This window comes from Apteryx rowi, unplaced genomic scaffold (assembly GCF_003343035.1).
Source record: "Apteryx rowi isolate R43461 unplaced genomic scaffold, aptRow1 scaffold_46, whole genome shotgun sequence".
NCBI classification, from domain to species: Eukaryota; Metazoa; Chordata; class Aves; order Apterygiformes; family Apterygidae; genus Apteryx; species Apteryx rowi.
In genome coordinates this window covers 2,737,838-2,761,751 of record NW_020450716.1, presented here as the reverse complement: position 1 = coordinate 2,761,751, position 23,914 = coordinate 2,737,838, and the positions used below count along the sequence as shown (strand labels likewise).

At 39.8% G+C, this 23,914-nt stretch overlaps 1 protein-coding gene across 1 annotated transcript in view; it reads right to left on the bottom strand.

The window, feature by feature from the left end:
• The window catches only part of URB1 (URB1 ribosome biogenesis 1 homolog (S. cerevisiae)), a gene marked incomplete at its 5' end in the record, with an annotated part of 56,675 nt that extends 33,157 nt beyond the window's left edge, over window positions 1–23,518 (bottom strand). Inside the window, 14 exons of the mRNA XM_026077622.1 lie at window positions 2,869–2,988; window positions 4,143–4,255; window positions 7,351–7,473; window positions 9,326–9,476; window positions 10,107–10,280; window positions 10,672–10,809; window positions 11,965–12,160; window positions 13,322–13,452; window positions 15,162–15,287; window positions 17,612–17,697; window positions 19,117–19,213; window positions 20,669–20,801; window positions 21,840–21,991; window positions 23,366–23,518. Coding sequence (XP_025933407.1) covers window positions 2,869–2,988; window positions 4,143–4,255; window positions 7,351–7,473; window positions 9,326–9,476; window positions 10,107–10,280; window positions 10,672–10,809; window positions 11,965–12,160; window positions 13,322–13,452; window positions 15,162–15,287; window positions 17,612–17,697; window positions 19,117–19,213; window positions 20,669–20,801; window positions 21,840–21,991; window positions 23,366–23,518 — 1,893 coding nt within the window. The remainder of the gene's footprint in view (window positions 1–2,868; window positions 2,989–4,142; window positions 4,256–7,350; window positions 7,474–9,325; window positions 9,477–10,106; window positions 10,281–10,671; window positions 10,810–11,964; window positions 12,161–13,321; window positions 13,453–15,161; window positions 15,288–17,611; window positions 17,698–19,116; window positions 19,214–20,668; window positions 20,802–21,839; window positions 21,992–23,365) is intronic.
• Between the last annotated feature and the right edge of the window lie 396 nt (window positions 23,519–23,914).

The window sequence follows — 23,914 nt, the reverse complement described above, 5'->3', positions numbered from 1 at the left end:
CTGCAGCAGGGCCTACTACAGCGTTGTCTCATATATTGGAAAAGATCATCCCCCCAAAGGCATAACCAAAGGCAATGACCACTGTCAGAGCCAGAATAAAAAGCTAGAAGGACTTTTGATCCAATTGAGTACAGTCATTCGGTCATCAGCAGTCAGTCAGAACAAACTCAAGTGAGGTCAGAGCTGTCCTGACACAAGACACTCACTCCCTCCACCTTAATGAATCTTATTCTTATAATTTCAGCGAAGCAGGCTATAGTACTTTGAGAGGGTTGTACTTCTTTATGACCATACCATGCCACTATAGCAACAAAAAGAAAGAAAAAACACTAAACCCTCAAAAACAGCTGGTAGAGGATTTTTGAACACTACTGATACAATAAAAAGGAAAATCACTGCTCAATTAAATCAAAACGAGGTTACTTTTGCTTAAAAGAGTAAGGCAGACCGGTAGACAGACAAACAAATAGTAGGTTCTGACCATGGCAAGATTCAGGGAGAATCATGGGCATACTTGGGAACAGCGTGGGTAGAGGGGTGGACACAATTTTACCACCATGAAGTGATAGGCATTAACACATTTAGAAATTTTTGCCCACATTCATCCTATCTAAATTCAGGCTCTTAATTGAGGCATCTAAATTAGGAACTTGGTGACCCCATACTCCCTCTGTGAGAGAAAGAGAGAGGAGGAGGAGGAGAAATTGCCGTCCAAAGGGCAATCCAGTTGACAGATGATTTGAACTGCATACCTTGGTAGAACCGCCTGCCCTCACTCTCATCAACAGAAGAAACCTTGACTAGCTTCCTAAGTCTGGCACATAAGTTAAATGCCTGAAGTTACATGGGATCAATCTGTGCCTGTTTCTCCCTACATCCAAAAYACAGAAAAAGTTACCACAGTTCATTTGCTGAACATCTACTCTGTGTACACCATCAGCAGCTATAAAAATAACACCTCTGCTTACAAGAATCTGACAGGACAATTCATTTAATGGGAAAAAAAAAAGAGAAAGGATTCATTTTTAAATAATTAACTATTTTTGGCAGAGTCTCAAAATAGAAATATACTTGCAGCTCTCATGAAAATAGGCAGGAACACAGTGTGAAATCTGAAAACATGCCTTTCAATTATATGGCACTGTGTTGAAAAATAAGCAAAACACACTCATTAACATCTATTCTTAGCAGCCTTTCTGAACTGACTTAACTGCCCTAACTTCACTGCTTCTGTCTTCTCTTCAGAGAAAATGTAATGGACTGAAAGTAAAAGAGGAAATAAGAATGAGTCAGACAGCCCACGTCTCCACTCAGCAAAAGAATCCAAATACACTGGAAAAACTACTGGGCGGGTTTTGATTGAGATATTCATTACTGCAAGACAAAGCCACCCTGCCTTCGTCAAGGGCTGCAAATTTCAGACGGGAGCTTCGCCAATGAAAGCTGCTAAAAGCAGCCCCAGCAGAAAACCCACAGGGCCCCAAACGCTGCTTGACACTAAATCCATGGTCTTTGTAAGCTCTGTGGGTGCAGGTTCAGTAATTCCCTGACATTAGAGCTGCACACCATTTTGTATCACATCCCTCTAGTAGAGAAGTGATGATACTTGCTAAATATGAGTGGCCTGGTCCAAAGCACTACAAACCCTTGGAAAAGACAAAGGTCCAGCTCTACAAGGGAACCTGATTCCTGCATCTCACTCCTACGGAAGTGCCTGCACTGAGTGGGGGACAAAACGCAAGTGAAGTCTTTGGGTTGGAGGCACACCTTAACTGCTGCAGGTTTATCAACCATGTTCTAACAATCTCATTCCCCAGCAGTGGAGGCCGCTACCTAGGAAGAGAACCACTACACCATTTCCGGCACAAGCCTAGAAATAGAGCTCCTCTGAGAAAAGCAGTCACTCTCCAGTCTCCAAAACACCCTAGTGCCAGGGATCAAGTGCAACTAAAACCTAATTCAATCACTGTAACTTTGGTTTCATGGACTGGGCATTACAACTGCATCCCATGATTGAACTGCATGCAGAAATTAAATGCAGAAAGCTGTGTGGAAATACATTCATATGTTCCCATTACTATAAGGCTCTGCACAAAGTCGTCCTGGTTCCTGCTGAGTCAGGTTGCTTAGAAACTTGTAGGACAGCTTTGGGGGGTTGTTTTTGTTTTGTTTTTAATATAGGTCTCTATCCATATTTAAGTATCTAAAAGGCACCCAGTTTTAAAAGATACTGAAGGCTACTACACCCTTCATGAGATTTCAGAAGTGCTATTCAATTGCAAAGACAAATAGCTGTTATTTAAATGCACAGAAGGAGATTTTAACTGATTTTTAAGACAAGGGTACTCCCTGTTCAGAGTTAAGACTGTAACCAAACTAGACTATTTTGCAGGGGCAGAGCAAACTAGCTATGTATGAGGCTTTAGGAAGGAAAAGGCAACAAAGTACAGATTACACATCAGGATTAAAAAAAAAAAAAGTCAAAACTAATCTTTGCTCGATCAATATCAACACAAACTACAGCAGTTTATTACTGCATCACAACATTTAATTGACCCTAAGAAATAGGCAATCATTAAAAAGGTATTTTCCTCACTGTTCCTTTTCATCAACTGTTGCAGCAAATTCAGTCGACAGTATTTATTTTCAGAGTATTTAGCTAATAGGTAGGTAGTTTACAGCAGTTCCCAAGAACAATCACAGAAAATGGGAAAAAAGACTTTGCTGGCCACACACCTTCCTTTCCTGGCCACACAGCTTCCTTTCCTAGGGCAGATTCCTTGCTGCTTAACAGAAATTTATAGAATACTAAAATTTCAGATGAATGGAATATAGTGAACGTCCTGGTATTTCAGATCAAAAGCTTACCTTGATGATCAGTTTTTTGGTTGATATTTTCAGATGAGAACGGTTACTTGTAACAAACATTTTCATCAGTAAGTAGAATACCGATTTTTCACCAGATACCTTCTCTGTCTCAGAGACATCCTAAAAGGACAATATATTAAAATTCCCCTGAAACAGTAACACTGTACAGTATTATACTGCATTGAGACAGATATATAACAAAAGTACATTATTTTATAAACCTGCCCCAAAATACCAAGGCCAGAAATGAGTGGGATGATTTATACTACTTTTGCATTCAGTAAGCCAGTAAGATGARCAAAATAGTATTTGGAAAGTGGAAGAAGTAAGGAATAGCAGAAATACCAACTAACCTGAGGGTGCAAGATAGAGCCACCTTCCTTCACAATCATCCATTCTATCTTATAGACCTGTCTTCTTGTATTTCTTTAAGAGACTGAATTTGATCCCCAAAAAACAGGAAAACAGTGCAAGTCACAGGGTCACAGGGATGCCGAACACTTTCCAAATGTCAAATGACACTCCTTAAGCCATTTCCCCTGTTTTTCTCAGTGATTTGCACTTGATACCTAACAAGTCTAACTCTCAATAACACTGCCAGATTTGGCTTTTATCTCTTCTGTTAAAACCTGTGTATACTAAAAAGGGCAAAGCCACAAGAATATACTTCAGTAGTTCTCCTCACTTTTCCTTCATGGCTGACTGGATAGGACAGAAAACCTCCTACCAGGCAGGGTCACTGTCACAAACCCACGGGTCTCTCTGCTTTCCCCCAAAGCTATGCCACTCCTTTCTCCAGACATCTACAGCAGGCTCTCTACAGCTTTCTTTTACGGGCCTGTAGTAAAGAAGAAAGCAGGAGCCCTGAAGGTTATAGTAACTAGAGAGAGGAGAGACATCCTTAAGAAATGTCAGATTCTTCACCGGGAATGGATGGAACTACTCCCCTCATTCCCTTGATTTGTAATCTCAAGCTTTCCAACCAAACAGAAATCAGCAAGTTCTCACTCTTGCCCCTCTCCAAGTACAAGAAGAGCTGAAGAGACTTTTCCCAGTCCTCTTCAGGGAAGGCAAAATTTTTGTCCTCGCGCAAAAGCTTTTCAGCTCAGAAAGGATTCTTCACTAATGTTAAGGCTACAATTTCTACTGGCATTACAAAAGGGTCTCCTGCTGAAGCATATGGATTGGGACTAGCTTAAAAACATTCAGTGCCAGATGTAAAGATGTGAGGACAACAGGCCAAAGAAACACAAGCTTGCCTTGAAGACTCTTACCTGTACTCTGAACCAGGCAAATTTATTTGCAGGCAGTTCCAAGGCCACCTTCAGTATATGGTACTGCAGAACAGGAGGGATCTCCTCTCGGAGGCCCTTTTCAGTGACAATACCTGAGGTTTGAAAGCGATATAATCAACTGATATTTCTTCCTGAGATTGTCAGGAACACAAACCATRTAAGGTTTCAAAACATCAGTGTGAGACAATCGGGCAATTCACAGACTTTCAAGTCATGTGATCCCCCACTACTACTATTTTTGGCTGACCTAAGGCTGCAATCCAGTCCTCAGCAAGGAGAGCCTAACACGTGCCCCTGACACCAGCTATCAGTGGTGCACGGGAATGCAAAAGTCTTCTATCAACATTAGCAACCCTGAAAAGTTGTCTGCTACAGGAAGTGAAGAGGATGAATAAAACTGGAGACCAAAGCTTAGAATTTAATCCAATGACAAATGTTAATGCTTACACTATTACAAAATTTGTTACAGGCAACAGAACTTAGCACTTATATTTTTTCCCACATCACTTTTACCATCTGCTTACAATGACTGCTATTGCATAGCCTCAGAATTAACCATCTTACAGGTCACAGAGCCATGCAGAGACCCTCTCAGTGTGCTCCAAAAAAATCAACCTGCAGTCTGAGAACAACTGTATAAAGCTTTGGTGTTAGTGTGCTTTTTGTACTCAGTATAGTATCTTTACGGTCCACATTAGAGACAGAACAATGAATTTAAAAAAAGGCAGCATCACTCCAAAGTTCAGACAACAGTAAGATCAAAACAATAAAATTGTACCAGCAGTTTAAACACACATTGCTACAAAGTAGAAAAATATGCTGCCATCGCAGTGTATGTTCTGATCAGGGGGAGGGGAAGGAATGACAGAACTCTCAAAGTGGCATCTGAAAGAAGGAAATTTCATGATTTACACCATCATACTCTACCATATCCCCTTTCATCAAAATTAATATCCAAGCTTGCTTTATTAAGTTTTTGAGAGAATGACACTTTCTTTTCCATCCTATTCTACTTCACTATTTCATTCTGTAATAAAACACACCATCAAAGAGATTTTCGTCTCGTGAAGAGGTGTCCTGCCTTTTGTCCATTTTAGAAAAAAAGCCGATCAATACCAGAAATAATAGGATAAACAGGTTATGTGATTTTGTTAGTCACCAAGTATACAAACCAACTAAACATGCTTTGACAGAGGGAGAAAAAACCTTATGCATGAGACTGTTTATTCAGAGTTTGTTTAAAAATTCTTTTTCCCCTAACAGACTTTAATTAAGGCATTTACATAACTCCCATTCTTATGCATCCCAGACCTGTCTAGAACAAAGACACTTGTTCTAGTTTGGTGGCTTACAGGCTCTGCTGGCCCACGGACAGCAATACTGCCCAAACAACATCTTGCTCTCTCCTCCAGTCTCAATTTTAAATGGTTGTATTTGCTGTAGCCACAAGCAGTACTGGAAGATCTTGCCTACAACCCATAAATTGCGGCTCACCATCCTTACTGCATTAAATGGGTACAGAATGTCTCCATTTACTTTAGCTGTACAAAGAGGAATACCCCAAGTGAACATGACATCAGAGACCAAAATATAGCAACACTGCTAATGAGCTTCCTGATATAGGTTTTCCTCAGGAGGTAATACCATGCTGAATACCGCTCTTCTCCCCACACACTGCAAAAATCATGATAAAAGTAAAACAAATGAGCCAAAAACTGCACAATGCAGCAAATGGAAAAATTACTTAAATGTAAAGATTTTCCAGAAGAGACTGGTGAATTGTATGTCATCCTCCCCCCACCCCCAACTTTCTATGAACCATCCTGTTAAAAAAATTTCTGTATCATTGCAGCTAATAAGAGTTTGGAAAGTTTGACCTAGATCAAGGGACAGAGTGCACCCTCAGCAAGTCTGCTGATGATACAAAACTGACACCAGAGGGCTGTGCTGCTATTCAGAGGGACCTGGACAGGCTGGAGAGATGGGCAGAGAGGAACCTCGTGAAGTTCAACAAAGGCAAGTCCAGAGTCCTGCACCTCGGAGGAACAACCCCATGCACCAGTACAGGCTAGGGGCTGACCTGCTCTGCAGAGAAGGACCTGGGAGTCCTGATGGACAACAAGTTGACCAATGTGTCCTCGTGGCCAAGAAGGCCAATGGTATCCTGGGGTGCATCAGGAAGAGTGTTGCCAGCAGGTCCAGGGAGGGGATCTTCCCCCCCTACTCAGCCCTGGTGAAACTGCATCTGGAGTACTGTGTCCAGTGCTGGGCTCCCCAATACAAGAGAGACATGGAGCTACTGCAGCGAGTCCAGCGAAGGGCTACTAAGATGATGAAGGGACTGGAGCATCTCTCCTATGATGAAAGGCTGAGAGAGCTGGGACTGTTCAGCCTGGAGAAGAGAAGGCCGAGGGGGGATCTTATCAATATGTATAAATATCTGAAGGGAGGGTGTCAAGAGGATGGGGCCAGACTCTCTTCCATGGTGCCCAGCGATAGGACGAGAGGCAACGGGCACAAACTGAAACACAGGAAGTTCTGTCTGAACATAAGGAAAAACTTCTTTACTGTGAGGGTGACTGAGCACTGGAGCAGGTTGCCCAGAGAGGTTGTGGAGTCTCCATCCTTAGCGATGTTCAAAAGCCATCTGGATAGGGTCCTGTGTAATGTGTTCTAGGTGACCTTGCTTGAGCAGGGGGGTTGGACTAGGTGATATTCAGAGGTGCCTTCCAACCTCAACCATTCTGTGATTCTGTGAAATAATTTACTTATAATGGATTACTGACATAGGCCTACAGGAATTTTGCACCTATATTCTCATTAAGAGTTGGATATATGTCTTCCTCAGAAACATTAGAATTAAAACCTCATAGAGGAAAAATTTTTGCCAGAATATCACCACACACCAAGAGGAAGACTGTAATGCAACCTTTGTCTTACAACAAGAGTGAGCATAGCAGATCAGATATGGAATTTGAGAGGACAGAGTGCCAGAGCACTGCACAAACAGCAATAATAAATGGCAATCCAATGAAGAAGCTAAAAGAGGTTACTTTTTGAGAACTGTTCTTTCTCTATCTATGCAGTAAATAAGTAGTAGCAGTAAAAGTAAACATTCCCCTTCTGCTGGGGACTTTGCAAATAGCCAGTAAAAGCAGTGAAGATAACAGAAACACCCATAACATACCTTTAAGCAGCTTGCTAAAATCAAAGTTGCTCCGTGCTACCAAGTGAGGCACAACCTTCTGATAAAGGCATATGACCTGAAGTAGTGCAGCTTTCAGAAAGAGTGTTTCGGCATCATCTGAACCTAAGCAAAAACAAAGTGCTGACATAACTAGTTTCTCATTCCTTTACAGCAAGAAAGCACAGTGTAACACCTACATTATCCAACATGAGAATTACTGACTATATTTCCAATAGACTTGCCTATGAACTGATCAGTTATCTTCCTGACTAACAAAGTAACAGGAAAAAAAACCATTATGGAATCCCCAGTTTCCTCCCCTAGCATTACCGTCTGAATACTTTCAAAACTAAATCATCTTCTTCAGTGCTTAAATTGGCAGTTGCCATTTTAAATTTGATTGTAAAGTGCTTACACATATAAAGATAATTTCATTATTTTGACACCCATTAGAAGAATCCAATCAGTCCCACTGCTGTTCAGTTTAAGGTTGAACAACAGAAAAAAAGTGAGAAAAAGGATATGATCAGGATGCTGGGTTTGGAGGACTATATTTTTAGCCAATGCCAGGTAGGTTTGACTGTGGGAAGTACAACAGACAGTACACTAATATATTACTAATTTATCACATCAGTTAAAAGTTTCTTTCTTTCCCTTCCCATATTCAAAATAATACTTTCCAAATGTGAACTCCTGGGAGGAGGAAGTCAACACAAATCTGTACGAGAGAAATGCCATCCCCAGCTAAGGCAGCCACTTACTTCTAAGGAAAAGCCATTTCAGCAGCCAAATACTCTTTTAGTTTATGACATGAGGACATATAAAAGCTACTTGTTATCCAGTCACTAATGAAAGGAAGCAAAATAAATGAAGGAGAGCCAAATTTTTTTTTTTATACCTAATTTTTTCCTGCTAACTGGGTCTGCCTCAGGGAGCCATGAAGAACTGGATGGATGCCATGCATAAACTTTGTCATTCTTTGCAAGAGTCTCAACTTCCATTAAAAAAAAATTCTCTAGCTGTCATACTGCAAATAAAGCTGTAAAAGGTTTGCTGAGGGTAATTGATACAGTGTTATCACCCCTAGTGTGCAGAGAAACTAAAGAAACAGTTCTTTAGAGATGAACTACTTCCTTGGTCTCAGGAGGCACGCTACCAATTAAGATCCTTAGGGTTTCAGTGTTGACAGCTTATTTTGCTGCATGAAACCATACACAGAAGGACACACTCTGATGATCCCTCTGCTCCAGAATGTCCCGGTGTGGAGTATGCCCTGTGAAGGGCATGACGCTTGTTGTAAGTTTATCTTCAGTCAATAACTAAAACATTGCAGGCTGCTAGCTAAGCTATGGAGAGTGCTAAAAATTTCAGTTCCCTGCAATGGGACTATGAAAGTATGTCCTTTGGGAGGGGCACTGTTTAATTTTTGTGAAAGCACAGCTGAACTCTTTACTCTATCCCTCTCCCCCTCTTCCAACACCTGCACATTTCCACCCCTGTGCTACAGCAATACAGTTGTGTAGCCACAGTAGCTAACAGGCTCACAAAAATGATCTCATGGAAAAGTTTGACTAGAGGAGGAGAAAAATAAAACCTCAAGGAGCTATTTTTCAGACATACCAGTTTCCCTGCCCGTTTTATTGTGTGGCTGCAAAATGCTTGTACTAGCACAGGAGGGGCAGGGACAGCAGAAAGTCAGACCGCATAACCTCTTAGTAGCAATGCCAACTTATTCGCCCAATTGTGTTCTTAAGCAATTCTGACACTGGCCAGAATTGAACTGCCCAAAGAACAGAAAAAAGCAAAGCTGAATAGTAAACGCTAGGAGTGACATCCAGGCTCTGCTGAAGTTAACTACCTAACATGGGACGACGATTTCATGACACCCATTCACACACAGGTAAGAAGGGATGACTCCTTCATGACACCCATTCACACACAGGTAAGAAGGGATGACTCCGACTGCTTTGCCTACCATGTGGTTCAGCAACTTCTGCTGTCTCAGTCATGGCCTTCACAGTGGAGATGGTGCTTTCCCTTTTCTCCTCTTGCCCATCATAATGTTCTCTCTCTTGCTTCAGAAGTGACTGCCAGACAGCCACTATATTGTTCATGTCTGGTAAAAGCTAGAAGCAAAAAGAGTAAATCACAACAGATCTCCTGTGCTAGAGAAAGTCACTCTGATTCAACAAACCAATGATATGTTTTGCTGCTCTTCAGAAAGTTTGTAACTGATCTTGTAAGCAATCTGAAAAAGATCTGAAATCAAGTAGTTTAACTTCAGATCTGCAGAACATAAATACTGGAAAGAGGATTTTATTGAAAAAGTTACCTGCTAAACGTTTAAATTTGTTTTTTTTTCATCTTCATCATGGTATATTTTCAACCCAAGTTCTAGCTTGTCTAGTAGCTTATAGATCTGGATGAACTCTGCTAGCTAACAATTTACTTGAACAAGGAGAATTTCCTCCTGAAGCTGCTCTTGGAATTTAATAGTTACATTTGCAGCACAATAGCTGCCAATGTTACAAATTTGTTTCACAACAATATGTCATTAGCACTTCCATTGACCACCTTTATCAGACAATGTGGTCTACTACCACAACAGTTGCTAAGGTCTTATATGTCCCCTACCCCTTTCAAAAGGCACTTTATCTACTGGTTCCCAAGCTGCAACCACCTGGGCAGAAAGCCCAGCACAAGAGTATGCCACATAATGACTCATTCTAAACCTTGACTCTCTTTTTACTTCATACCTTGCTGATGGCTTCTCTGTAGAGCTGTATGAATTCCTGCATCATTGACAGTGTGTAGATTTCTGACTTTTGCCAAGTTTCTTCATTCAAACAGTACTCAATATTCTTCAAGGCTCTTCTCAGAACTGTTGATATAAGGGATAGGATGCTGTGCTTCACTACTTTGCTGGGTAACTAAGAGAGGGAAATTAAATTAATGACGCTTCAGTGCTTCTTCTTATGCTTTATACACAATCCATATTCTGAATATATATTAAAATTTACAAATAAATTATTTACTTCCTAAAGCTTGGCTTGCAGGAAAGAATCTGTAGGTTTCTGATTTCCAGCCCAAACTGCTTGTGAGTATGGGCAGAACTGGGGTTTGTGAATGGCTCTTRGAAGCATTATCAATAGGATTTAATTCATGTTTCAGTGCTTCCCCATACCAGCTTTACACTGGGATAGACAACATAAAACATATGCAATTAATCAACTTAAGAAGCTTCTTGGATGATCGCACACTTAAATCAAACAGTACAAACAAGGACAGAAAAATCCACTGAAATATTATAAACGCTCTTACATTTAGTCCTTGGGTGAACATTATTTTATTGCACACTGCAGGGACGGTTGTTACCATCACCATAGAAAGCAGCCTCGGAAGAGGAATAAACTCTGTAGTCTTAAAAGAATTGGAAATCTCTGGTTGAGCCTCATAGATCTGAAACAAAAATAACAGCTTAATCAAAATTGACATAATTCTGCAGATAACAGCTTCTTCTGGGAAGCATTTTACAAAAGAGCTTCTATTCGGCAGAAGTACTCACAACAGTACTAAATGTCAATTTCTATGAAGGAATGCTACAGAGCATCCCCCAAATTCCTATTCAGTTTTCTAGCCGAGTTTCTATGTTGCTTCATCTTGAAAACCAGATGACCAACAGGAGGTTTCCCACTGCTTCTTATGCCAATTCCTTCTTTCCCGTTTTAGCTAAATGTTTATACAGCCTCCTGCTCTGAGAGTAGCTTTTTACCAAATGACCTTCCCTATGTCTACACATTTTTAAGCAGCTGTGGCTCTGAGCCATGCCTCATTTTCCTTAGCACTCACAGAAAACAGGATGCCATTCCCTCCCTCCTCTCCCCCTCCATTTACCATCTTCAACATTTAACAGCATCCTGCTGCTTCTTTCCTAACATACCTACAGTAATTGATGTTGTTATTTCAGAAGCATTAAGTTCTTCCTGTTTAGCTCACTTAAACCTCAATCACCTAACTTCTCCACCGCTGGACTGGTCTGTTTTTAAGACTATTATTTATTTGAAATACAGTGCCTGTCTGCCTTTTCAGTGATTTCAATAAACTGTCTAAAACAGCAGCATGTATTTACAGCTGAGAACACAATACACCTTCAGATACAGGGGAGTGTGTCTCATCCACCACTCCAGCTGACCATCAGCTTAGTTCCTCTGAAATCAATGAACTCTTGTTACTTGTCACTAGCAAGACTCGGATTAAGATCACGAACTCAAAATTAGCTTACATCTAACATGGCTACACCACAGGCTGGCTGGGCCCATGTACCTGACAGTACCCAAAAGTAGTAAATTTTACACAGCAATGGCAGAACTTGTAATGCATTACAATAGCTATCTGTAAACAACTGGAATCAAAGGCAGGCTTCCCAGTCTACTACCAAGTTCCTTTGCTTAATAGCTTTTCTCTAGGCCAGGAATGTTTGATTTACCATCATTCCTATTATGATTTTGTGTAATTCTGCACTACTGCTCAACTAAAATTACTTCAGCTTTGGTGTGGGGGGAAAGAACATTAGAATTGCTGTGGAGTAGAGCTGTGCATCATTCATACTCTTACCTTTTTTAGTAACTTGATATTGTCCATCCAAGCTGACTTCAGTCTAGGAACAAAGGAATACTGGGTGTCCTTAAAGTACCTGTTCAGTAAATCTGGGCATACTTTAAGGATATTCACTGCAAGGTCAGCAACCATTTCATCTTCTGTTGCAGTTTTTAAACCAAGCAGAAAGCGCAGAAGCACCACATTTCCTCCTCTGTTGAAGATAAGAAACATACTTTAAAATCTCTACTTGGATATTTTACATGTGATGTTAACTCTACAACTCCAAATTGATATTGCAATGCAAAAGGTTAAATCACTTCTAACTATTGCCAGGGTAAATCCAAGACCTCTCACACTGCTGCCATAATTTCTTGAGTTTATACTGAGGAGAGTAAGAACTCAATTTAGCTGCAGGTTTTCTGCATGACAAACAATAATTAAAAGGGAACATCACCACAATGCCCCAAAAATATTCTAAAACAAACTTCACAAAGCCAAAAACATAGAATTACAGCTTAATATTAAACTGGAAAGTATTTTCTGTGGTCTTTCAGTCGCATTTTTTAAGGTTTCTCCTGTATGTCTCTAAACAAAGTGAGAATACTGCCAATACCAGAACAATACTGGTTAAAATTTTGCTCAAAGCAAGAAACATCCTGTTCTAGTACCACTCAGTACTAGTACCTGCTACTACCGCCTAATGTCTTCATTGCCCAGCTGACGAACCATAAGATAATCTTAAGAGAATCCCTCGATGGCATTACAAGAGTTAAAATTTTACCCATCAGCCATAATCTGAGTGCACACATATTTTAACTGATTAGCCAAAGGAAACTGTAGGGCCAATAGATGTATCCAGATTAGGTGTTCTGGCATTACAGAAATCAATGGTGACATTCTACCAAAATCTGGGATAAATTGTCTATAGTTCTACAAAATGTAAATTAGACTAGATACTTAACTGTGGTCTGGTTTACATTACAGCTTTGTTTCTTTAGGCTCACATTAAAAATCCATGGTCCAAAGATCACACCTCACAATAACAGACTTGGTGTCTATTTAGTTATTCATGGAGATGGCTCAGAGGAATGTAACCACTGCCTCTAGGTCCCTATGAATAGAGCAGAGCACTCTGCCTACTAGAGCAGAGAGGCATAAGGAGACCTAATAGCCTGATCTTGGGAATTTAAAACAGAAGAAACACAAAAAGAAATCTAATCGATAGATTTCTCTCTTCTGCCACAAGTTTTTGAGATAGAAGCAGAACTGACTGAGTAAAGTTACTTGCAAAGGCCTGGAAGGGCAAACAAGATGACTAGAAAGGTTTCTTTTGTTTCTAGCACAAATCTAGCACAGTTGATTGGCGATTTACCTGCCAGAAGTTCCAAGACTTGGATCATAGAAAGTTATGCCATGTTTCAGAGAGCAGCAGAGGTCCATTAAGAAATTATGAACAAGTTCTCGTACCATGACCTTTCCCACCTCTTCAGAACCTTGAGTTACCTATAAAACCCAAAAGGAATCAGAAAGACATACAATTTTCAATATCACAAAAGAAAATCTTACATCAGTTTCACTTTTCTCTAAATTTTATGAAACTACTTTTATACAGAAATGTTAGAAGATAGTTTGGCTTTTGTGCAGATTAACACTGTAAATCTCAATTTCTGTATTAAACACATTAAATATTACAATACTCTTTGTTTCAAGGAAAGCAACCCCCTCAAATTCAGGTACATATTTACTATCAACAAGGCATTACTGATCTAGGGCTTTTTGGTAAGAACCCAGCTAGATCAAGACAGAGAAAAGTGAAGCTAAAGAAAAGTAGTGATGTATCATTTACACAAATTGAGGAAAGGCCATCCTGGGACTTCAAAGACTAGGATCTAAACCCAAATCTGAAATATCCAACTTTCAACCTTTACAGCCCAGATTCAGAGCAAGAAAGTTCAGAAAGACAAAAAAAAAAAAAATCACTAAATCCTTCAGCACAAAGCATGTGAAACAAAGACTGTATGTTCTTTGAGCCAGTCTGGCAGAAGATGGAACAACTTTAATACAGGGCACGAGAAATGGCTAGCTAACAACGCACTGAATATGCCAGCACTCCAGCAAAAGGAGGTGAGGCATGAATGCTATCACAATCATGATACAAAAACGGAAGAAGGGACCAAAATCTCTATCAAGCAAAAACGGAGGAAATAAAAGTAAATCCATGTTACATTCACCTTTTACATCCAACACAATTCAAGACTCCTATGAATGAAAAGTCCCTTGGCAATTTTTGCTGATAAACTATGAACAATATGGCTTACAAGGTCTACATGGAATTACAAGAATTTAAAATTACTCCAAACCGAAATGCATGCTTATAAATAGGGTCATAGATTTGCAGAGCTCTAAACAGTCACCTGTTAGAAACAGATCTCCTCCAGGAGGTGTTTACAATATCTCAGAATTGGAACGACACAGGCATAAACATCCAGTAGAGGAAGTACAAGAAGGCAGTTATTCAGTGTTAGAATTTTTGATGAAGAAAGGTTGGGCTTCTAAAAAGCAAGGGCTAATCAATGCAAAAATCCAGCAGAAGTACAGGAAGACTTTCCACTGCTTTGCATCAGGCTTACAAGCAAGTCTCAGATGTTCCCACAATCAAGAGGGAAAAAAAGGATTACTAACACCAGCTAACACCAGCTCTGAGGCCCTGATCCTTGCCTCACCTATGACTTCAGGAATGTAATTTCATGGACCAGCAGAATCAAGAACAGATCAATCCTTAGAAACCCTGAAAACCTCTCAGACTATGCAGACTTAAAATGTTATCCACCATCTTGGGAATTTAGCTCTCATAGCAGAGCAGTCTGTAGGATGGAAATGAGGCATGTGGTAAGAACATTGCTTATATTCTCCTATAGAGAAACAAATGTGTCCAGGCAGCAGATTACGGTACTCCCACCAAGACCCTCATTTTCTCCTTAACAGATCAGCACTACAGTTCAGGCAATCAGGGAGGAGAAACAACCCCTCCTCCTCAAATGGCAGGAAGCAGCAGAAAGTCAAGGTTTCTTTTAAAGTAGCCTTTGCAGAACCCTCTTCTTGAGCTCCCCAATTACTTCAGCCTCAGATGAGCTGTTCCAAAACCTGTGGGCTGCAGAAGAAAGAAAAAACAGAAGAAGGACTAGGAGTTATGAAGAAACCAGTTACCAGACCTTGAAATCCTCAGTGCTGACATCAGTAATCCCATTCCAACGGTAAAGAGAAGCTATGTGATTCAACACTTCTGCAGTAAAAAAACGCACCTTCTGGGTCTTGGTGATACTTTTATTTTGAACCACCTGAAAACAATGASACAAAACCCCTTCTATTTATTGCAGGTCATCACAAAACAGAAAATAACGGTATATCAGCACCACGCTTCGCTTTCTTGTACACACACAGCTCCCTCTCCTCACTACAGCAGACAGAAGTTTCTGCCTGTCTTTTCAGAGCGTCTTTCTTACGGTCATGCTCCTTCTTGACCTGGTTGAAGCCATGGGACTCTGAACCAATTTCTGCAAACACTGCTTATGCTGAACAAGACTGTCAGCTTGGACTAAAGAGCATAGAGAATATTTAAGGTAGCACAACCACAGAAATTTCAGACAAGTATCCCAGAATCTGCTGGTAGAGATGGTGGAACTTGCTAAATACAAAGTTTGAATGAAGAGGAAACATGATCCAGTGGAGTAAGCTGGCAAAAGCTGATAACCAAATGAACCAGCAAACAGGTGGAACACGTGTTTCTGTGACAACCAGAAACTCTAGATAGATATATAAATCCTGCGGGACAGAATCTCACTCACAACTCCAGTGATATATCTACATCTTTTAGAACAACGAGTTTTGGTTAAGCCGAATGTGAATAAATGAAGTGGTTTTTTATATGCAAGTCAAAAGAATTTGGAAGGGTTACAGATGAAATCTTTGGAATATACGTTTCATAAAATCAAAATTTCCAGACTCATGAACAAAAATTACTAGCCGCAACAAAAAAATGACAGTGTAACCAAGAAGACAGCATGAATACAACACTAACATTGCAAAAACAAGCACTGAAAAGCAAAGCAAATCCATCAATGTTCTTTCTCCTACAGTGTTTCCTGTCCTCATTTTTCTAAATTCTGTTTTTCTTTGCTAAGCTGAGGAAGTCATGTAATAATGTTATAGTTTCATCAATTCACAAAATTCATGTTCATAAAACACCATATGATATAGGATTCCTATGCGGGAAAAGTTTCATTTAGAAAACAAAGTTTCAAGGAGATTTATTTTACACTTCATTACTAGATTTTTTTCCTCCTTTTAAGCTTATTGCAATTAAAAATATACATATATATATATATTTTTAGCTGAAGATTGTCAGTTGTGAAAAGCCTGGGTGTGAGATAAGTTCTTCTGGTTACACCCACTTTATAATTTGAAACTATTTTTTCCTCATTCTTTCGATTGGTCATTCAACAGCTTGTACAATGTTGCTACAGTAATTCAAAACAGATTCAAAAAATCGTAGACACTGGAACTAAAAAACATTCAGAAAAACATTCTGATAGAAATAAAAACAAACCACCAGTGCAGTTGCTGTGCTTGCAGCAGCAGTAAGCCAGTGCCTCACAGTGAAAGAGGCATAGTCATGCTCAGAGCACAGAAAAAGCAGACAGAGACTGAACCAATTCACCTGCCTTTCAGCAACTCTTGCCTTCAGACCTTCTGTCTTAACCCTGCTATACCACATATCTCATCTGCTATGAAAGAACCATTAAAAACAGCTTCAAAGAAGAGCAGACTTACCTCTCCAACAGTACTAGCAGGTAGATAGCAGGTAGAATGTACCCTTTCTTTCTTACAACAATTTTTCTGGAAGATTTTTTTTCATTGAGAAGGCAATTTTATAAAACTTCCCTTTTCCTTCATCCCATCGAGAAATACCTTTGACTGCATTTATCTCCTGCAACAGAAGACTGGCAATCCTAACTGTAAGCAAGTCCAAGGACCAGCTAAACAGGACCACAGGATGTGGCCACCAAGGAAGCCTTGCCAAGACTTGTTGCGGAACAGTACTGCACACCCTTCAACTTAACTCCTGGAAACCCATTTCAAGCAGGAGTCCCCAGACTAAAAGCACACAAAAGTCTCTTGCTTGTGGAAATCAGACTGTGTGTTCATTACCTAGTTCAGAGCTGACTAATCTAGGACCTCTCCAGTTCAACATGGAGCACATACAATGAAGGATCAATCCTGGTGTCACCGAAAGCAACGAAAAGACTCCAGTCTTTTTGACCTTCAGGCTCAGAACTGATGCAATCACAAGCCATGAGACAATAGGAATGTGCTGGACACCACACACTAAAGATGAGCTGAAATTAGCATCCAAGTACAAGCTACGCAATGATTTCGTTTAAGAGTGGGCATTAGAAAAACATTACAGCCTCAGTCCTGAAACACTGTTATGGCCAAGCTATCAACCACAAACAAATATCATCCATAATGGAAACACTGACAAACTTTCAGCAGCAGCACTGTGCCAACATCTTTAAAAGCTGTATATTTTATCAGAAACTACGGCAAAGTTGTTTCCAGCAGCAAGGAAAATAGACAAAGCCATTTCAAAGGCATATTGTACCTTAGTTTTCAACGTGGAAAGTAGAAGATTGACAGTAGATACTTTGTCTTCCTTTATTCCAGAACGAAGAATATCTGGAATGAAATCTAAGAACACATTTCAAATGTTATGTGAAGATGTGAAAGCTATTTTCACACTAAAATGCTTCAGGGAATTCATACCCGTTTCTCTTCAATGTCATATTATTTACCTTGCTGTTATATTTAAAGATGAATCAAAAGGCTGCAATCAGAGTTCAGAAGGATGATGTGTCTGTAACTACAGTGACGAACAAGTAACACTGCCAAACCTACTCTCACTGTAACTAGCTAATTTGCCAACTCAGTTATTAACACTTACTGCAACAGTGCCTGTCAACTTCAAATGTATTTCAGGCCCCAATCTGCTAAGCAGTATTTAAAATTGAAGTAAATGACTATCCTTCCTTGAAGGGCTCACAACTGTTTCACTGTGTGTTTTTCAAAAGTTTTGGAGGTGTTACCCCCAACTGTATGCATTGCCTTGTGGCGCACCTGTACATCCCAAAGTTAGAGCACTTCAGCTTGTCTAGGTCAGGATAATGAAAACCAGCTGTGTTGACTGGTCCCAGGTGTACAGTCATTCTCTGTTCTGAAAGAACTGAACCATTGCCAGAAATTAAAGGAAGTTAGCAGCTCCCACAGTAGCATAAACAATAGAAGTCAATAATAATGGCCTATTCTCACTATCTCATCATGGAAGAAATGAATTGCTGCCAGCTAGCAGGGTTTTAATACTTCTAGATCCTTTCTGTATTCTTCAGTGACCTCAACAAAGGTCAAAATTCACAAGCTGAGAAACATCACCAGTAGATTTCAAATCACTGAAGTCAACAGAAGTTTGACATTAATTTCATCAAATAAGGAATCAAATATTCAATCAAGTGTACATAAGATCCAACTTTCTGGATATTCTTCTTTGTCAGCTTGACTCCATTTTCTAGGGACACATGGGTATAACATACTCTTGCACAGCACTCCAATGTAATGCCTCCRTAAAAGATGCAAAAGACATTCCATTGGTCTTTTGAATCATGCACAAAAAAAAAGCCTAAGGGACTAAAGGGGGCTGGGCAGTCCTTCTGCATGAGGATAGAAAGGGAACTAAAGCATGCACAGTCTTTAACACTTTGAAAAAAATTTTTTTCAAAGCAACATGTCCACTATTACTGTATCACAAGCAAGTTTGGAGGCCATGAAGTTTTTTTCTGCTTACTGATTTTGTGGACTCAAAGTTATATTATGTTTAAGGTTTTTGGATCTGTATCACCAAGGGCTTTCTATTTTTTTGCAATGTTTTTGCAGACAGCAAATGTTATTCTTTAGCAGGAAAGGCAAACACTAAAATACTTAAGAAGTCTAAAGCTTTTGTTGAAATGTGCTTATTAGTGCTGTTTAACTGGTTCACATTTTGAATTAGCTTATATTTACTATCATCTTTAAAAGATTCTGCCTTAAAAAATATAAATACAAGAAATTGTGAAGTACCTTTTAATTCCAGCACTTGTATCAAGATTGCATTGTCACCAGCAATTAAAAAGGAGAGAGCAAACTGAATGTAGGCCATACGGACATCGGGTCTTCCCTGAAGGAAAGATAAAAGGCACCGCTAGCATACAGATTGTACACAACAGCAAAACTAATACTGCAGCAATTGATCACCATTATAAACAGATACATTAAACAACTTCCACAGGCATGTTACATATAACCATGTAGAGACTTTTTTTTTTCCTCTAAATGTGCAACACATCTACAGTATATTCCTTTGAAAAGCTTCTTAAATTAATCAGATCATAGTTTATTAATCTTAACATCAAATAGGAAGAGGTATCTTAGTTCACTCATTTCTCAATAGCTGAGCTAGGCTATAAATTAAAAAGAAGAAAATGTTAACACTATTTTCATGCCAAACCCTTGTATATAAATCACTGAACTTCTTAACTTCTGCACTGCTTAGTACATTGCTCAATTCAAAAAAATGCTCAAGAATGGGAATGTCAAGTGCTGCTGCAATTTCTTATTACACAGGCTTCCAGAGCACTGCCAAGGTAGAGGATCCTGGACACTCACTGCCATCTTTGGGTTGCAGTGCATCACACCTTTCTTCAGCTATAACTGCTCATGGAGCTATCTGGATCATGCAACTGAGAAAGCCCTTTTTTGAAGGGCTGTTTTTTAGCCTATGTTATGAAACCACAAATTCAGGCACACTGTGGCCAATGAAACCTTTGCTTGGAAGAGGATTGTAGGCAACAAACATGATTCATAATTTCTTGGTATTTATTGTGGAAAATTAAGTTGTATGTAAAAATAGCCCCAAAATAGTACTGGCGGGGTTAAACATATGGAAAAGGTGACTTGTTAAAGGGCTGTAAGTTTGGACTTGATTTTTTGTATTAAAAATTCAGCTCTGATAGTCACTTGTGACTGCACTTGTGACTTGTGAACTGCAATCTGTGCATTGGAATGAAGGCTGAATTCTTCACATAATCACTAAACAGTTTTTAGGAATTCACCATCACCTTCATTCAGTTTGAGTCATAAAAAGGACTGTCAAGTAGCCCATGGAAACCATATCATTTATATTTCCCCACAGCTTATCAGAAACAGACATGGCCACTTGATGTTACACAGTAACTCTACAAAGGAACATAAAAATACAGTTATCCTGAGGAGCTCTGCACCCTGACAGGATGAGAAAAATCAGCACAGGTTGGAAAATGAAACAAGCCGTACCTCAGGGGTGCAGGCCAGCTCTCCCACTACTGCAGTCACTCAGAAATATCCCCTGGGGATTTCCTAAGTGAGCAGATGGGAAGCCCCTGCACCATAGCTCAGTTCTGCTGCCAATTAGAAACAATAAGAGACATTTCAACCTGACACAGGACAGGAAGAAAGAGGTGGACAAGTACTTGCAGATGAAAATGCAGCAAAGACACTTTGGCAACAGCTTGGTTTTAAACACCTAGCAGAAGAAAACTGATGGAGCAAAGGCATAGCATTTCATAGCATACCTGGGGACACCCACTTGATTTACCTTTTTATCTCTTTTTTTCACTAATCCAGGCAGAAACTTATTATTGAAATCAAAATGGCTATACACATCCCTTGCTGAATCTGGCCCCTGGGCCACCATTGCTGATAACAGGGTAAGGCATACTCGGCTCATCCTAAAACGAAAAGCAGAGGAAAACAAGCAGTTTATTGCCAGAATGACAGTTATGCAAACAACCTTTGCAAGAGATTAAAACATGAAGACCAACGTCTTTCCTGTAAAAGAAATTATCCCATTCCATCTTCATCATCCATCCTCGCCTTTAGGGCTCTCAGGCATCAAGCAGTTCTCTGAATTGGTCCCAACATGAGAAATTAGCAGAGCAATTAGGCAAGTATCCCTGGCTGCACAAAGCTCTGGCTGCAGTTGATAGGAGCTTTGGCTGAACATGCAACCAACCATTTTAATGACCAGCACAATACAGATTTAGGCCAAACACACATTATATCATTGTTCATAAGGAACTTTGGTCTTACTTGTAATGTCTATTTTTATAGACTATTTCATGGATTGAGGCCCCAGTCCTCAAACACTTAACACACTTTGATTAACTTTACTGCCATAAGCAGGTCCATAGGAGCTACACTTAACTTAAGGACATGCATAGTGTAGGCCACATTAAGACTGCATTGTTTTTGTTTTAGCTGAATGATTTTTTTTCAGTTGAAGTATGCAGCACAGGAGCCATGTTTTTGTTATTGAACTAAATCCTAAAATCCATACTCAGCTTTGATTCTAGCTCTATACTCAATTCTTGCTTACTGACCTCTGTGAGAATTTGCCTGAAAAACTGGAAAAAAATATATATATTTAGGCAGTGATAGCAGCAACTGGGAAGGGGGGTAGAGGAAGAAGGGAAAAGGGAACACATATTTATATTCTTCCCAAAAATTAAGCTCTAGTGAGAGGCTGGATATTGATTTTATTTGTAAAACAAGAAAAGTGCCAAAAACAAAGAACTCCCAACTTCGGTGGGAGTCTGCAGACCTCCCTCATCTGAACAGCCACTACCCATTAAGGGTTCTGGAATCTGTCCATTATGTTTCATTCACAGAAAATTCTGTAAGAAAGCAATATGACTGAAGCAGAGATCCTATTCAGATATACCACCATAATAAAAGAGATTCTCTGCAACAGTATGGAGAAGACTTACCTGTGATTTTCAGAATATAAAGCAGCATAAACCAATCTCATGTAGGTATGAATCAACTTCTTGACTATGTTCATGCCCACAACAGAAAAATGGGAGAGGTCACTTGCTGTCCTCAGTAAGATGGCTTCCAGAGCTTGAAAGATTAATAGCATCTGTACAATTTAGAAATATATCTCATTTTATTTATTAACTCCAAATATCAGATACAGATACAGCAGAGCAACAATAACAAGCTTCATTAAAAAAGAGTAAACCTAATACAAGAGGAAAGCTTCCAAATATGAAGATAAAGTTAACCTCTGAATTCTCTCCCAAATTAATGCTTCCTCTTCTACAGGGTTAGTTCTGGGAGTACTTCTTTGACGATGACCCTACACATATATTATACAGAAGACTAGAGACCTACAGAAGGGCAGCTGGCTCCTCTTTCTTTTCAGTTGCCAAACTGATGAAATTGAGTAGTAGGTCATCATCCTCAGTTGGAAGCCCAGGCCTCTGTGCTAACTGCAGATGTCTACAATCCTGGACAAATAAACTAAATGAAAAAAGGGCCCTACTTCCTAAGTGACTTGAGACCTACTGCATACGCATGATTTACCTGCACATGCACAACAGCCATTACTGGGGATGCAGAAACTGAATGTAATGCAGATCTTAGCACAGACTGACGGATCCTGAAGGCCCTTTTCAAGTTGAAGGCCAAGGCCTAGGCCTACTGAGCCAATGCTGTCTGCCAGAACTGTTAGCAAGCACACAATGAAACACGCTAGGAAAAGAGTATCTGAGCCAATTATGTGGTTCCAGTCTTGCACTGAAGTTCTAGCTGAACCCAGAATCCACACAGAGCTGGGACACTATTTATTACAAGTATTACCTTTATTGGTAAATGACTCTTACAGAAAGTATTTATTTGAAATATGACACAAGTTGTTATTACATAGACAAAAATGATAACRTAATGCAAAGACTGACAAGTGGAGGTTAAAAAAGACGCTATCAAATTTTATGTTGTAAACAAACTTTACTTAAATTAATAATGCTGCCACAGAATATTCTTTGTGCAAATAATTCTTTAATGCTTTAATTTACTCATCATATTTTGAGGAGGAAGGAGTTGTGTCCCGAAAAACAATGTCAACTTTACCAGTGGCTTCTTAGAAACACTGATGTTTYAATGAAATATCCAATTATCTAAAAACAACTATTTTCACTAGACTAATTTTTGATTTGTGTAACTATATTTTTGCTTCCTATTTTATAAGTGCTCTTCTGATAACATTTAAAGAGCCTTAACTGCTTGATTTTGGCAGGTCTATTTGCTGTGCATATCACCAAATACAGTCACGTCCTTACATTTGAAAGGACGCTTCCCACTTGATCAAATGCTTCTCCACTGTGACTAGCAGTAAAAAGCCATACTGAATTCCCAGAATTATTTATGCTACAGAGGGTTTATTTCACAGTTCATTTCCCAGTCAGTGCACACTGTGCCAGTGATTAAAGTATAATACCTATGGACAACTTACTTCACTTTCAGGCTTTCTTTCTCCATCCAGAAGTTTGAAAATTTCAGCACACTCCACTGAAATTTTTATGTATCCCTCCACAACATCATATATTTCAGTAGATGGCAATGTCTTAGCTATAGAGATGAATGTTTCTAGACCTGCAACAAAAGAGTTTTATCTGAAGAATACTTCGCATATGATATACTAAAGAACAGTTTCCCAAAGGCCAGGCACTTCGCAGGAGGTGAGTCAGGACAAGCACGTGAAGCGTTCTGTATGGAGTATGGGACATGCGGCCTGTAACGGCCCGGACCTTCAGGAAGCAACGTGTGCCGCAGTACAAAAATAATTAACTATTATATTGCTTCTTGAGACAGTAGATGCCCGTGGCTCCTCGGGGAGACGACTCAGCCCCTGCTCTGCCGGCAGAGCCAAGAAAGGGCGTTTTTACTCCAGGTACCTCCCCTGCATCACCTCAGCCTGACACAAGCACACCGCACACCAAACGGCGAGCGGCAAGGGCGACGGCCGGCCCCGCACCTCGCAAAGGGCACGCAGGCCGCCCCG